The 15,533-nt window shown below is 33.7% G+C and overlaps 2 protein-coding genes across 9 annotated transcripts in view; both read left to right on the top strand.

Annotated features, from left to right (window-relative positions):
- LOC128227870 (G-protein coupled receptor 4-like) overlaps nucleotides 1-1,162 on the top strand; it is a 111,412-nt gene extending 110,250 nt beyond the window's left edge. For 2 of the 8 annotated variants that reach the window (XM_052938773.1, XM_052938774.1), the window contains exon 4: nucleotides 31-1,158. In XM_052938773.1, the coding sequence (XP_052794733.1) occupies nucleotides 31-780 (750 nt within the window). In that variant the 3' untranslated portion in view covers nucleotides 781-1,158. Of the gene's footprint in view, nucleotides 1-30 lie in introns of all 8 variants that reach the window. The other 6 variants (XM_052938772.1, XM_052938771.1, XM_052938777.1 and 3 more) reach the window with 4 other exon arrangements.
- Nucleotides 1-15,533, top strand: part of LOC128227873 (G-protein coupled receptor 4-like) — a 101,555-nt gene that overhangs the window by 51,998 nt on the left and 34,024 nt on the right. The window lies entirely within an intron of this gene.

Here is a 15,533-nt window from a genome sequence, read left to right on the forward strand (position 1 = left end):
TTGATCTTTGTTCTGTTGATCTACTTACAGGTCCCGATGCTAGTCTTGGGTTTCACAACAGAGCGGTATATAGCGGTGTGCCATCCATTTGTGATGGAAAAATATTGCACAGTAAAACGCGCGGTAATAGTGATATGCTGTATGGGTTGCGCCTCGGTCGCCCTGGGGCTAATTCAGGTGTACGTGTGGTCATACAGTGACATGTTTGGCTGCGTGTTTCGCGAAGGCGCTGAAATCTTCCAGCAAGCGTGGACGTGGTTCACAGAAATGCTCCTGTTTCTCATTCTGCCCGTGGCTTGTCTATTGCTTAACTTGCTTGTGATCAGAGAAATCAAGCGGCTTTCAATGGAAAGCGCCGCTCACGGTCAGGGAACAAACCCGGCCTCCACAATCACGTTATTGTGTGTCTCGTTCTACTTCATATTTACACTACTTCCGGCAACGATTGTGTACGCGATGCAGCAGTCTGTCACGCAAGGCGACCCTTCACTTCCGCTTGAGCAATGGGCATCAGACCCAGTATGGAGCAGTTATTTCACGTACTTAACGATCCGTAAAATCGTGGAAGAAATTTGTCTCTCTAATTATGCAACGTATTTCATTATTTACTACGCCACAGGTGTATACTTCAGGCGTTCATTTAGACAGATGTTGTGTACACCTATCAAACCAAACAGTCGTGCCAAGACTTCAGACTTCAGTGTGTCGTTATCTAACGGCAAGCACACGTGCGCAGAGACAGTTGTTCTGAATGACATGGAATCTCCGAGTGACACATGACATTATTTAATAATTAAACAAGTTTCGTGTAGAGAATTTATTGCAAAACCTTTATATATTTGCTTATCATCAATAACATTTGGTTACACGTTTTGGACATCTTACTTCTTGTATATTACTATTTAATAATGTTTTAAATGTATGGTTATGTTTTATGAATGCATTAAGTACTTACACTTGAATTTCGTATAAAATAGTTTGTATATAAATGCCTTTCCTTCATAATAGGTTTCGTAAGAAACCAACTGGCAGCATTAATTAAAACTGTTGTTTTTTTCGGAGAATAAATTGTGTTTTAGTCTACATAAAATATATCTAATACACGTATCTGTCAGCTCTTTTGTATAAACTATTTGTGTTGATATGGTAATGATTAAGAACTTGCAAGGGATCAAGTAAGTCGAACAATTATCTTATCTATAGACAAAGAGTAATTTGGTTTAATCAGCTGGTGCTCCGAGCCAATTACAATGCTGTTGATGTATTTAAAATCAAAATTTAAAATTACGAAGCACATAAAATTACATGTTTTGGATCTAAATGATTAAAAGAACGACAATGTATGACCGTTAATCCATAATTCATACAGTTATATTTTAACTCGGTGCAGCGACTTCCCTAAAAGGTGTTTGGTCAGCAATTCTTTATTTAACGTTCAAAATTCCTTGACGAATGATAGTATAAGCATTAATAATCCTAATTGCATAAAGTCAATATAGTTTTCCTTTCGTCCCTGTTCTAAAATAAATATGTGTGTACGTGTGACCATATCACTCGTATTTGTAAACAGAAGCACGCACATGAATTGGCTCTTTTTTGAAATGTTTACAAATAAACATTCCTTCAAGGTTATCATCTCTATCATCCGGTTCAAGAAATAATGCGTGTATGATTTGTCTTATGATTCAAAGATTTTGAGATGTCTATTTTGATTATTATCAGCATTATTCACATATTTCCCAAGATCACTTCATGCAGACAAACTGAAATGAAATATTACTTTCTAAGCCAAGAACAGTTTGCGGTAAACGAAGCACTGTAATTTGATGAGGGTTCTAATGATGAAATTGCGAAGAAATAAACTGGAATGGCTTAAAGAGCACGGCGGGCAATGATTGAGTCAAAACATTTTTACGCATACAAAATGTTCCTAAGCGTCTTCTGTTGTAGGACCAATGAGTGCGAATTGGAAGTTAACAATTAGTATCTAAATTTAAAAAAAAGGGTTTATCAGAGAAACAAATCGGGAAATGAAGTTCCACATAGGATTGTCAAAAGCTGTGCTAAATGTAAAAGTTCTTATCAAAACTCAAAATCTGATTGTCTTAGGTTTAAGCAATCCCTTCACATAGTTGTGGCTATTTGATGACAAACGGTTGCATCGTTACAACTTTTAAATTTTGTTGGCTATATCTAAAGCACTAGGCTTGATTTTGTAACGTTGTGGTGCCATGAGTAGTTCGTGGTGCTCGTGAATCGGAATTTAGTAGAAAATAAATTGTGAAAAAAATAATAATAATTTCTAGGCTGTATTATGCCTGCATTTATTGTATGATATTTGTTGTTTGTACAGTAAAATATCCACTCTATTCACAACAGCTCCATACTTAATGTTTAATGCGTTCACATCGCCTGAATCATTTCCTAAAAGATCAACGTCTGTCCCACCTAATGTTTTTGCTGTCAAACATGATCACATACGATAATGATTCACTGTTTATCTTTGCAATACGGTCAATCATCGTGTCAAATACCTACATGTCGATGTCACAATCGAGTTGATTAAACTTTATATATGGATTTTGAGACTGGCATCTATAGCTAATTTTAGAATATGCTCGAGTCAATTATCTAAAACCCCTCCTATCCCCGGCAGCGAACTTGTCATGTTTTCGGGCCTTCCATAAACCAAAATTCCTTTTCGTAACCTTAAACACTTAAGATGAATTTCACTGTGCCTGACTGCACGTGCATCATTGATTTTAAACCATTTAACTAGATCCAACAACAACAAAAACATGTTGTTAAGCGGGAATTTGTTCGATAAAACTTAAGAACTCTGACAGAGTCCTCCTAACATCGCGTAAGGAGAAAATGTATAAAACTTCATCTAACATTTGGTGAATATTGTTTCCGGATTCCCATCTTAAACTCCCATTTTCATTGTACTTTCATTGGGATTTGATTGTTTACGCAAAGCGACATTGGTTAAACATTTTCGAAGAGGAATGTGATTTTAGACACCGGTGAGTTTGTTTTTGTTTTCCAATAATTCAAACAGCTGTAATGTTCTCAAACGATAACGACTTCCGAGATTCGGAAAACTTTTGTTGGTTGATACATCAGCATTCAAAATGGGCGACATAAAACGTTGTCTTTTAAAAATGAGAATGCTTTTTTTGCTCAAATATTCCAAAAAATGAATACTTTTTTGGGTGTTTTCCTTGATATATCCGTGTTTTACACGCGTTTACGTTCCTTATAACAAATTGGTATCACAAACATCACATCATTTATGCATCGCGTGATTGAGTTTCATCAAGCTTGAATTTCATTAACAAATCAGGCAGCAGGCAAATCTTACTACAGACCTCTTAACTGTTCTTTAAGATGTACGAATAATCCCGGAATTCGAGCGCGTATTGGTATATACAGATTGACTGCGTCAATTGCTGCTTATCAATGATACGCTGATACGATCTCATCCGATATTCTCTTTGTTTTATTGACATCGAGTGTGTCGGATTTTTGTAATTACCTGTCTTTGTCGGCCGTTATCACTACAAGAGATGCAAATCGTACTAATAATATGTTGAAATATTACGTAATTATGCCAGTCGTATCTATGATGAAGCCAAGTTACCCCTTATATATTGTTACAATATCAACGAGTGTTTGAATAATAGTTGATGGTGTCATTTACATGAAGGCTAAGTATACATACTGTTCATTTGTTCGCTTAATGTTCTTATGCTATTTCTGTATATTCCACACTTATTTTTTTTTTCTAAATTAAGTCTCCATGGTAAACATCTTTGTAAGGTAGCCTGTTTTTGATTCACTTTTGCCCTGAGATGTTTTCCTATGAGCTATTAGTGTTACCACAATTTCAAAATTACACAATTTCCGTTAAACAACGTCTCCAATGGCAAATTCTCATCGAAGTTAAAGGTAATGCAACACATAATACGTTAGAAAACGCAAGGATATATGAACGTTGTACATATAATTATTATTACATACGTTTTAGTTTCGTTTACATTCAATATTAAGAATCAGACTAAATAAAATGATTTTATTATTACGTAAGAAAATGTCTTTTTTGTCAGTTTTGAAAAGAGTCACTTTCTTTATAAAAGGTTAACGGTGAAATATGTCAATATTTATAGGTATTTAATAAGTTGCAGCGGGCGCCCAAAATACACCACTCTATTGAATTCATGATCATTGTTTTCGTATACTATAATATTACAACTATAATTTCCGGTACAAGTGTCAAATCTGACGACGCCAACCGATTTCGAGGTGACTCACAGCATTTCGACAATTTTAAATACACCGATTCACAAGTGGCTATGTGAAGCATACATACATCGGTACATAAATGGTTAAACTGGCAATACGATTTCGGAAAGGACCTGTTTGCTACTTTTATTAACATATAGTGCTCTACATGCGAACTGACACGTAAGTTGCAAGATTAAAGACTGCAACAATGGTAATAAAGTATAGATAATTAAAGCGCGAGGCGCTGAAAGACTATCTGCGGGCAAATATGTGAGAGTTGCAAATTTTATTTGAACTATGGGAATGGGTGAAGGGCACATAGATAAAAGTGAAAAATGTGCCGAGGGCCAAGACCGCTTGTGCGAGGGCGAGGAAACAAACATATCTTTATCTATTTTAGGGTGTCTTGTGTCAATTTGTTATGTTAATGTCACTTCAATCGTCGTTATACCCCTTCCGCATGTATTTAATGTTACAATGCACGCCCCTTTCAATCGTTTCTAAAGGGTTTTCGCTGCTTTGATTAGATATCATACAATAGGAAAATACAATACATCATATATTTCATTTCCTTTTATGAACATACACGTTTTGTTTAATGAAAATAATTTCTTAACAAACAACTCCAGCAATAATTCCATTCAAAATGCACAGCGTATCACTTCAGTTGACGTCATGATCCCCATGTATTTAAAATTACAATGCATGCCCCTTTCAATCGTTTCTAAAGGGTGTTCTGTGCTTTGATTAGATATCATACGTAAGGCAAGTTTTATGAACATACACGTTTTAAATGTTTGAAGGAAATGAATTTATGTTTACGAGCAACTTTAGAAATAATTCCTATCAAAATGCAGAGCTTATCAGAGGGGTCGTTTTCCCGCGGTGATGACAAAAATGTGGTCAGTTAATGTATGTAGAAACTATACTTAGAAAATCTGTCAGTTTATGTAGTTGAAACTATTTTTATATTATCGGAAATTGTCTGTTCTAAGAATGGGTTTAAGAATGGGAATATGATTGTGCTTTTTCAAGTTTTATTGATAAATAAATGTTATATATGTGTTACGTAAATATTTGTGTAGAAACACAAGTATGGTGATGAAGGCTTCGCACACTTTAGATGTTGTACAGGTTAAATCCGAACTACTTTGCTTCATCAAGCGTATGCATGACTCAGGGCATGTATGTTAGAATAAATTGAAAGCCTTATGTCCAAAACAATGGCAAGAATTCACCGGAACGAAGCTATTACGCAAAAAAAATGAAAACATCTTATTACAAATGTATACGCCTAAAATCATAGAATGAATAGAATTTTAAAATTGTACAGCAGGCAAATCATAGTGTTTGAAGCATTAGCAACGCGAATTTGAGATACAACTATTTTGACTTTCAGACAATCATTTTTGTTTCTTATCTCAATAAAGTAATATCAAATATACACCATTACAAATAAGCGTGCTTCAGGGTCACTACAGGTTATAATAACAAACCCTGCAGGCGATGAGACACTTGCGGTCGGTAATAATTTCTAGAACATCCGAAGCGCTTAAAACCTGATAAATATTTCCAAAAGTGCCAAATATAATGCCGATGCATCTTGGGCTAAACACAGATTGAATATCAGTATGTTACCTTCCTACCAGAGCCTTCATTATTTTGACCCATTAATCTGATAAATATAACGATCTAAAAATAGTTATATCCTGCTAAAAATAAAACGCCGGGATACAGAAATACAGCGCGGAAAACCTTAAGAATTACCACTTGCTATCACCACATACGTTGTTGGTTTACAGTTCGTAGCAAATAAAGAGGACTCGATATTTTTTTCAACATTAACTCTCAGCGGCAGAGATATATTAGTATTTTGTTAATGCTTAAGTTCTATCTTTTGCATTGATCGTTGTATTCCCTTGACGTCGATTCAACTAGATTAAATATCGTTGCATCTCCGAAGCGCTTAAAACCTGATAAATCTTTCCAAAAGTGCCAAATATAATGCCGATGCATTAAACCTTTTAGCGAAAATGATATTACTGCTTTATGTTAAGGACGATTGTATGCAAATTTTGGTAATTTTGGGCTCGCTTGCCATCATGTAGATGGGTAACATTGTTCTGTACTTAAAATGAATGGATAAAGCTTGCAACAATCATTATCCATTATTGATATGATGACGATAAGAATCACCGAATATTATCACAGAAAATAATGTTTACAACTAGTTACAAATGTGAAGGTTTCGATGTTTTAATTTAAAATATTTCACAACGATAGATTTACGTTTCCCTCAGCAGTCGAGATATATCTTTTATTAATTAGTTTAATGTTAAACATCTATCATTTGCTTTGAACTGGAAGACGTATCAGGGAGTCTTTGAACTGATTACAACCTGCTTGATATTTCCACTCGCACGAATTATATTGTAAGGAATTAAGTATCGGTTCATTAAACCTCTTTCTCAAGATTCTTTCCCTGCTTTATTTAAGGAAGATTTGTGTGTCAAATTCCTCAGCAGTATATTTTGGTCCGCTTGTCATCATAGATACAATTTACCTTGTGCTGCACGTAATATACGAACTGCAGAATGCCTTGGGAATCAACACTTATCTCACTCCTGTCATATTTAAATTATTCAATTTTCTATTCATTACGCTAACGTACACGGTGAGTTCCACGAATAATAAGCGTTTCCATCTTCCCTGTGTGCTCGATTTAATGCAAAAAATATATTATTCTTAAAGGAACATTGTTAATGGAATGAACTTTAGCTAACAGACTATTAAAGGACAGTATTATCATATGAAACATTATGACTAAATGATTCATTTGTTAATCATACATCTCATAATCATACATGATCTGTGTTCTCTTGATTAACTGATCTCTAGGTCATGATGCTTGACCATGCGGCATTAGAACCAGTCATGAGCAGCTTTTTCACGATCTTCCGCAAAATCACGGAAGAAATTTGACTCTCTAATTTTGCTGCGTATTTCATTATTTACTATGTTACATGTGTTTACTTCAGGTGTTCTTATAGGCAGTTAAGTTGCACACCTCTCAGACCGAACAGTCGGACCGCGAATGACATTGAACCTCCTAGTCAGAAATCCTAGCTTTGGTTTCAGATTGTTCTTAGTGTGTTATTTGGTGAGGAAGAGAATTTATATCGCTGGTATCGTCTTTTCAAGCACTTATATGTAGTTTGACTTAAAACAATCAGTAAATCAAATTAAGAGACACTACACACAGCATTACTATCAAAATATCGTTATCGGTAAGTGTTTGGGTAACTGCCAGGAAAGTTTCAATGAAAACTAAATAATTACTCACAGGGGTTTAACTTGTTTACGTTCGCACAACGTATTACTTGAAGTTATTTAAACTTTAACCGATTGGTGCATACATCAAAGTTATTGTGTCTATGTGTTTTTGTAATTGAACTGTATACTAGTTTTCTTTTACGATTAAGGTTTTCAAATGCTCAACAATCAAACAAGCTTATTTGGTAAACAATTGGAATTTCAATCCTAAGATTAACAAACACAACACAAGTAATAAATATGGTTTATACACGATTGTGTTGAAACGACTGTGCAAACAGGGATGAGTCATACGACGATGTCTGACGGGATAAAATTTGTTGTTATATAATGTATTCTGGAAACTCGAATGCTTCTACTGTGGTGGTATTTGATATTTGTATAGCATAAGGAAGCAAATTTGGATTTATATGTATTCATTCGATAAAAAAAGTTTTCTCTGTTTGGGACTGCCTGGTGTTGTAAAATAAGGGCTGGAGTGTTTTAAAGATGTTGGTGCATGTTTAAACATTCATTGTGGAATATTCTGATGCCTCTACGTGGATGATACTCGATTTGTGTTTGGGATAAAATCTTAATTCACAATAGTTCCGTGAACACTATTGCTGTCATCATTTTTTTTTATAAAACTGTTGCCCTTCTTGACAAATTTTAAAGTTGGAATTCCTCCTGTATGCGTTATATCATAATTTAATATCACACAAAAATATTTTTGTGATATGATGAGCGATTGTTTGTTAAAATAAACATATATCAAGATTGTGGCCATGAAAATTTATTGTTGAACTATTTGCTGATACAGTTTGGGACTTTAAACTTAAGAGCGCTTCAATCCCAATATTCAGGTTCTGATATTTCAGATTCTGATAACGACAAACAATAAATCAATCAATCGGTCAATCAAGTAGTATTCACTAAAAGTAAGTTTATTATATATATTAGCAATAAAACAGTAAATTGAAGTTACTTTTTCGTATTTGAAAATAAGTTTTAAAACGTCCGCATTCGATGGTCTAAAGCATTGTGTTACAAACAGCACATAGTGGAGGTGTTTGCGTTAGAATGCAGCAGATTGTTAAACATTAGGTAAAATGCTCAACTCTATTTAGCAGCAAACAACGCATATAAGATAAGTATATAGTTTACCCTTGAGAACGAATGAAGACTACATGAACAATAAATTAAGGTGAAGTTTTCTAATATTTCCCTTCTTCAGGTTTTGTATTACGGCAAAGATTTTCGTTAAACAGAAATAAGTCAGAGTGATTCATCGTAAGGTGCCTAAAAATAACCTAAAAATTACTTTATGTCCAGAGTTAACAAGTTTGAATACTTGCTTTATGCTTAAGGGCTTTGCAATGAAAACATCTCGTTTAGATTTAAAGGCATGACGAGTCATGAAATTAATGGACATAACAATTATCACCCTAGAGGTAAACTAGAATAAAAATTCGATGTTGTCTGATAGGCGTTTACATGAAATTCAACATAAAAAGGTTTCACTTGTCTGCTTTATTGCATTTTGGTTAACACATTCGTTAAAATTGTTTTCGTTTTAAAAGCAGTAAAGGAACAGCATAAACAACAGCAGCAACAACAACATCTGCAGCACCGACAACGGCAAAAGCAGCAACAACAAAGTCTTATTTTTGTTGTTTTATGCCGTGGCTGCAATATTTTTCCAAAGCAGAAAATAAATGAAGGTTTTTATCTCATCATATGAAGATAATATTTAGGTTTATAATCAACGGAGATTTCTAGCGGTTGTGGTGCATTTTGTTTTCATAAATAGTTAACAAAATAGTGACAGGGTAAATTAGATTCATATTTATCATCAGGTTTAATAATGATTTATCTTAAATATATCATCATCGCTCTGGTGGAAGAGAACGATTAGATTAAGTAAAAACATTATTTTGTTCTAATCGAGTTTCAACAGATACACGTTTGACAGCGATGCGGGATTGCGACGCTGGAATACATGTCTTGAGGGGCAACACAAATGTGTCAATGTTTGACATACTAGTAGACACTGAGCAAATGCATCATCTGGCTTCTTAACAAGGCCATGATGGAGTTCGTATTTAAATATAAAATAAAAACAAGATACTTATTTCCATGCAGTTTAACTGAATAATGTTTAATTATTTGCAAATTCCAAAGTTCGAGTATATACATTGACAGATACACTGAAACATAATCTGACATTGTTTTGTACTGTTGTTGGATGTTAATTATCCAGTGGAATGTTGGGTAAAGCATAAAACATAAAAAGCATTACCGTTGCAGTGTCATCGACATGAATTTCATATGTATAAGTATGACACCAATGTCGATTAAATTTCGTATCTGTTTTTTTTCTTTAAACCAATAGGTTAGCGATATTTTTCCATATATCTTAAACAGAACAGTACATAACAGATTATTTTATAATTAATACAAAACAAAACTACAGGGACAAATCCAAAAATAAAACTTTGGTTAGGGGCACAGGGCAAAGACCTTAACGATAAACTAGAGGCACAAACATATTACACTACTTCCACAAATACAAACACAAAACCAATATTTAACCAAATACACAAGTACAAACACCAAGTTTGTCTTCGTAACAACATATATAAACACAAACATAGTGACTGTTCAGATAAACAAAATAATTGAACTATAACATAGCATTATATGAGTAAAACTAATATGATCAAATTAGAAGACGATGAACAGGAACAGTTTTAAGCTTCCACATTGAATATTGTTAGCCTTACACACAAAGCTTTCTTAACAAACAAAACTAATTTTAAAATTTCTCGTCTATTTTTTTAAATTCAAAAACTCTATGAATTTGTATACAGACGGACAAGTAAATGCAAACATTAAAGATTTTATTCTTCGAGTAATGATTTCACATTGATAACATTAGAGTTACCAAATAAATTATCAAGGCTATAACCAATCACAAGCCCTTGTACACTTGCTATTCGGAAATCTTTGGAAAAACAGTGAATATCTACCAAGCTGACCATAAACACTAGTAGAACATGTATTGCTTGAACATTTTACACACGCTTGCAAACTTTCAAATGAATTCTTTTGATTTGGTATTACAAATGTTCCTCAAATGTTAGAAGCATTGTAAGGAATAGGAGCTACAAAAGTATACAACAGGCTGAAAATGTAAATATTTCTACCCTTGCTATTCAGATTTTCATTCAATTAACTCAGTCGGATAGTGCTTGCAAACAATTCAGTTTTTATTGTGGTATTATCACTATGGACAAATTTTAACCAATATTTTAGCGAACCTTTTTAAAACAGTGAATATTTACCAAGCTCACCATGAACTCTAGTTGAACATGTATTACTCCTAACAATTTCATACTGTTATGATTTAGCGATAAAGATTCAAATATTTCTCATAACACTGGAGTATATCTAGAAAAGACCTATTTTAGTATGAACTATTTATATAATGTTGTAAACAGCAAATCCAGACTTTCAATAACGCATATGAGAGTCTGTACGTATAAACTAAAACTCAAATAAAAAAACGGATAGATATGGGTGAAACATGATTGTCAGGAATCTGAGAGTGTGTCAGACTATCAACACAAAAAAGATAGAAGATGAGTTCCATGTCCTTTTGAAACGAAACGCGCACAGTGATTTAAAAACACACTAAATAAAAGACCCTTCTGGGTGAATACTAGCGCATATAAACTGTTACAATGGGTTAACATGCAAAATGCTACTGAACTGTTTAATTTTGCACGATGCATAGAAAAAGAAATTATATCATTAAAATAACGTGTTAAACTGCATTCGATATACTTTTTATTTTGTTCAAATATTTCTATAAATGTATTTACCATTGCCTGTAAAGATGAGTTATGACTATAGTCTAGATGTTCCATTCTGTTCTGTTCTTAATCAAAAAGACATTCAACGCTTTTAATACTTTATCATTCAGATGTTGTTGGTGTAAGCATTTTTACCAGAATAATTGAAAACAGTTCCCAATTGATAAACAGCCTCAACATCAATATGATAGCCTGTATAGGTACAACTTTCCTTGGATACGAATGTAATCCAAGTATAACACTATAGTGAATGTATATCCGGTCAAATAGTACTGAAGTTTCTCAGATGTGTTTCATTGAAGGGCCCTGTCGTCAACAATTCTGCAATATCAACAATTTACAACACTATCTAGCACTAATTGCTAAGCAAGAGTCGACCTCATTTTGTAAATAAGAATTGGCCATAAATGGTATACATAACAAAGTAATTAGTACCAAGAGAAACTAATAATAATAATAATAATAATAATAATAATAATAATAATAATAATAATAATAATAATACTACTACTACTACTACTACTACTACTACTACTACTACTACTACTACTACTACTACTACTACTACTACTACTACTACTACTACTACTACTACTACTACTACTACTACTACTACTACTACTACTACTACTACTACTACTACTACTACTACTAATAATAATAATAATAATAATAATAATAAATAATAATGAAACATTATAGTTGTGCGTGCATGTACTTTGTTTTAGTTATTTGGTTTAATATATCCATATTTCACAATTAGACACTAAATCGGCACACTTTATGAGGGTCAAATGGCGTGAAAATATCTGAACAAAGTCTTGTCTATGTGGGTTTTTTTTGCTCCTGCTGCAACTCATAACTATAAATAAGACACTTAATTGATGGAACAAACGCATTTGTATTGTATAATAGCCACTAACGAGACTTGCGAGACCTCGTGGCTTTGTTACAATTATTTAATTGTACGGAAGTTACATGCGATGCCCTTTGAATATTTCACTTATAATCATCAATTCATCAGACACTGAGAATGTTTTCAAGTAATGTAATCACATAAGCATGTATTAATTTGCTAAACATGAATGAAAAATGTTAATTCCATTTTTACATGAGATACTGATTCTGCTCTTAACTCGCTGTTTGGGCCTGTGGAATTTCATACCGCATTATCATGATGGGATCTGATTTACATGATTATATTCACATGTAATACTCGTTCATATATAAACGTTTTGTTTTTATTCAGCATAGGAAATGTCTTTAAGTTTATAGAGTTATTCAAATGGTATGAGGCAAAGATTACTTTAAAAGTACTTTGATGTCTAATTGATGACTTTTTGATACTATTTAGCTAGTCACATCAGTAGACATCAGTATGTTGTGTATATAGAGAATTCTAGGATAGTGTCATGGATATAGGAAGTTTATCTGACAAGGCGGAGAAATTTATCGGGTGAGCCATCCGTAGCCGTGCCAGATCAATTTTCTCATCCACGGTACTAATCTAGTAATATATTTATCCTTTTTACTTTGTTTATTAAAAACGATAAATCACCTTAAAACGAAAAAAAATATTTTTTTTAAAAAAGGGGACATCTGTTTTGTTCTTTGTTGACATTGGCACATCAGGTATCTATGTTGAAATGTGCCCAAAAATTTTGTTCAATACTTTTATAGTCGCAGTAATTACGTTTAAATGCGTCGGTATCAATTTTAAACATAAACTATTTTGAAATTGTATAAACATGGATCAGTCACCAAACATCTGATGATGTAATACTTATTCCGCAAGACACAAATTAGAGTACATAGGTCATGGTTCAGGGTCAAGAGTGTTTACAAACACTCGCCACATGTTAAATATATTTAATTCATGTTGATGCTAAATTATTGGATAATTCATTTCTGTTGTTAGTAAGACTCCATTTACCACAGAAATGGAATTAACTATCGTTGAATGCTGCACATTTTTAAACATTTGCGGGTTGAGTAAGTGCACATGTAGATTATTTGGCCGATTGTTTTGCCAGTGTCATTATAATGCAGAGTGATGGGACTTTATTGGCGAGTGATTTTTGAGGTGTGTTGTTGTTGTTAGAAATAGTCCGTTTTCGCGAGTACATGACCAACTGACTGTAGATAAACATCACGTGGTCTACTATCCTAATAAACTACAATTTACTCGGCACCTTGTTATTGGACCGATTTGTATGCAAGCGTCAGGATAAAAAAGGTATATTGTTTCATTGTAATAAAAAAGGCGACCTTCTCTGTGTTATTGTCTTTCATTACGTCTTCTATACAAGTAAAAGGTTACACATCCGTTTAATTATCCCATTCAATCACGTCGTCTTGAATTTCTTCACTAAAGACATAATCGACCAAATTAGCGCGCAGTAGTATTGTAGTATTGTAAATACTACATTAACCATATTTAAATACTGTGCACTTTAAAATTATATGTTAACGTATATCTCATTTATGGACTTAAGCAATATCGAAATAGTATTTCAATACATTTGGATTCATGAGTGTGTGCGAATTAGACAGTTAATATGTCGAGGTAAATATGAAAGTCTGTTGTCGGTTCTATATCCGTACATAAGTTTCGTACACGAGTGTGAGTTCTGGCCGTACTTACATGTGTTTATGTTTCGAAGTTGCGCACTCGACCTCATTCTGGTCATAGTATATTGGCACATTTGGCTGGATCAAATTGTTTGCAGCTGATGTCTGTATTTGGTCGTTTGAGTAGGTGAAGTTGATATCATTTGATTTTCCTTAATACTTCATTGTGTGTGTTATGTTTTAACGTTTGGCTACTGAGCTTGTTTCTGTAGTTTTTCAAAAATATTTAAGTTGATACCGGCTTCGACTAACCTATCATATTTAAATGACAAACTGGTCTACACCCTCCATTTAAAGGCGTTAATACACATTTCTTCATAAATACATTTTTATGCATGTGTGCTATGTCTATATTTTTTCTACTTGAGATGCTTTGTGTGTGGTTTATGTGAGTTGTTTTGTGTGTGGTCTTTTTGAGTTGTTTTGTGTGTGGTCTTTTTGAGTTGTTTAGTGTGTGGTCTATGTGAGGTGTTTTGTGTGTGGTATTTTTGAGATGTTTTATATGTGGTCTATTTGAGTTGTTTTGTGTGTGGATAATTTAAGTTGTTTTGTATCAAGTATATTCGAGTTGTTATGTGTGTTGTCTATTGGAGATGTTTTATATGTGGTCTATTTGGGTCCTTTGTGTGTGGTCTATTCGAGTTGTTTTGTGTGTGGTCTATTCGAGTTGTTTTGTGTGTGGTCTATTTGGGTCCTTTGTGTGTGGTCTATTCGAGTTGTTTTGTGTGTGGTCTATTCGAGTTGTTTTGTGTGTGGTCTATTCGAGTTGTTTTGTGTGTGGTCTTTTGGGGTTACTTTGTGTGTGGTCCATTTGAGTTGTTTTGTAAGTGGTCTATTTGAGTTGTTTTCTATGTGGTCATTTTGGATTCGGTTAGTGTGAAGTCTTTTTGAGATGTTTTATATGTGGTCCATTTGAGTTGTTTTGTGTGTGGATAATTTGAGTTGTTTTGTAAGTGGTATATTCGAGTTGTTTTGTGTGTGGTCTATTGGAGAGGTTTTGTAAGTGGTCAATTTGAGTTGTTTTGTGTGCGGTCTATTCGAGTTGTTTTTTGTGTGGTCTATTGGAGATGTTTTGTAAGTGGTCTATTGGAGTTGTTTTGTGTGTGATATATTCGAGTTGTTTTGTTTGTGATCTTTTGGGGTTGTTTTGTATGTGGTCTGTTTGAGTTATTTTGTGTGTGGTCTATTCGAGTTGTTTTGTGTGTGGTCTTTTGGGGTTGTTTTGTATGTGGTCTATTTGAGTTGTTTTGTATTTGGTCTATTTGAGTTGTTTTGTATGTGGTTTATTTAAGTTGTTTTGTGTGTGGGCTATTCGAGTTGTTTTGTGTGTGGTATATTTGAGTCGTTGTTTTACGTTGTGTCTCTTGTTTAGTGTCTGTTGGGCTATGACCTTTGACAGGGTCATTTTAAAATATTTTGGTACAG

This window comes from Mya arenaria, chromosome 3 (genome assembly GCF_026914265.1).
Source record: "Mya arenaria isolate MELC-2E11 chromosome 3, ASM2691426v1".
In the NCBI taxonomy this organism is placed as follows: Eukaryota; Metazoa; Mollusca; class Bivalvia; order Myida; family Myidae; genus Mya; species Mya arenaria.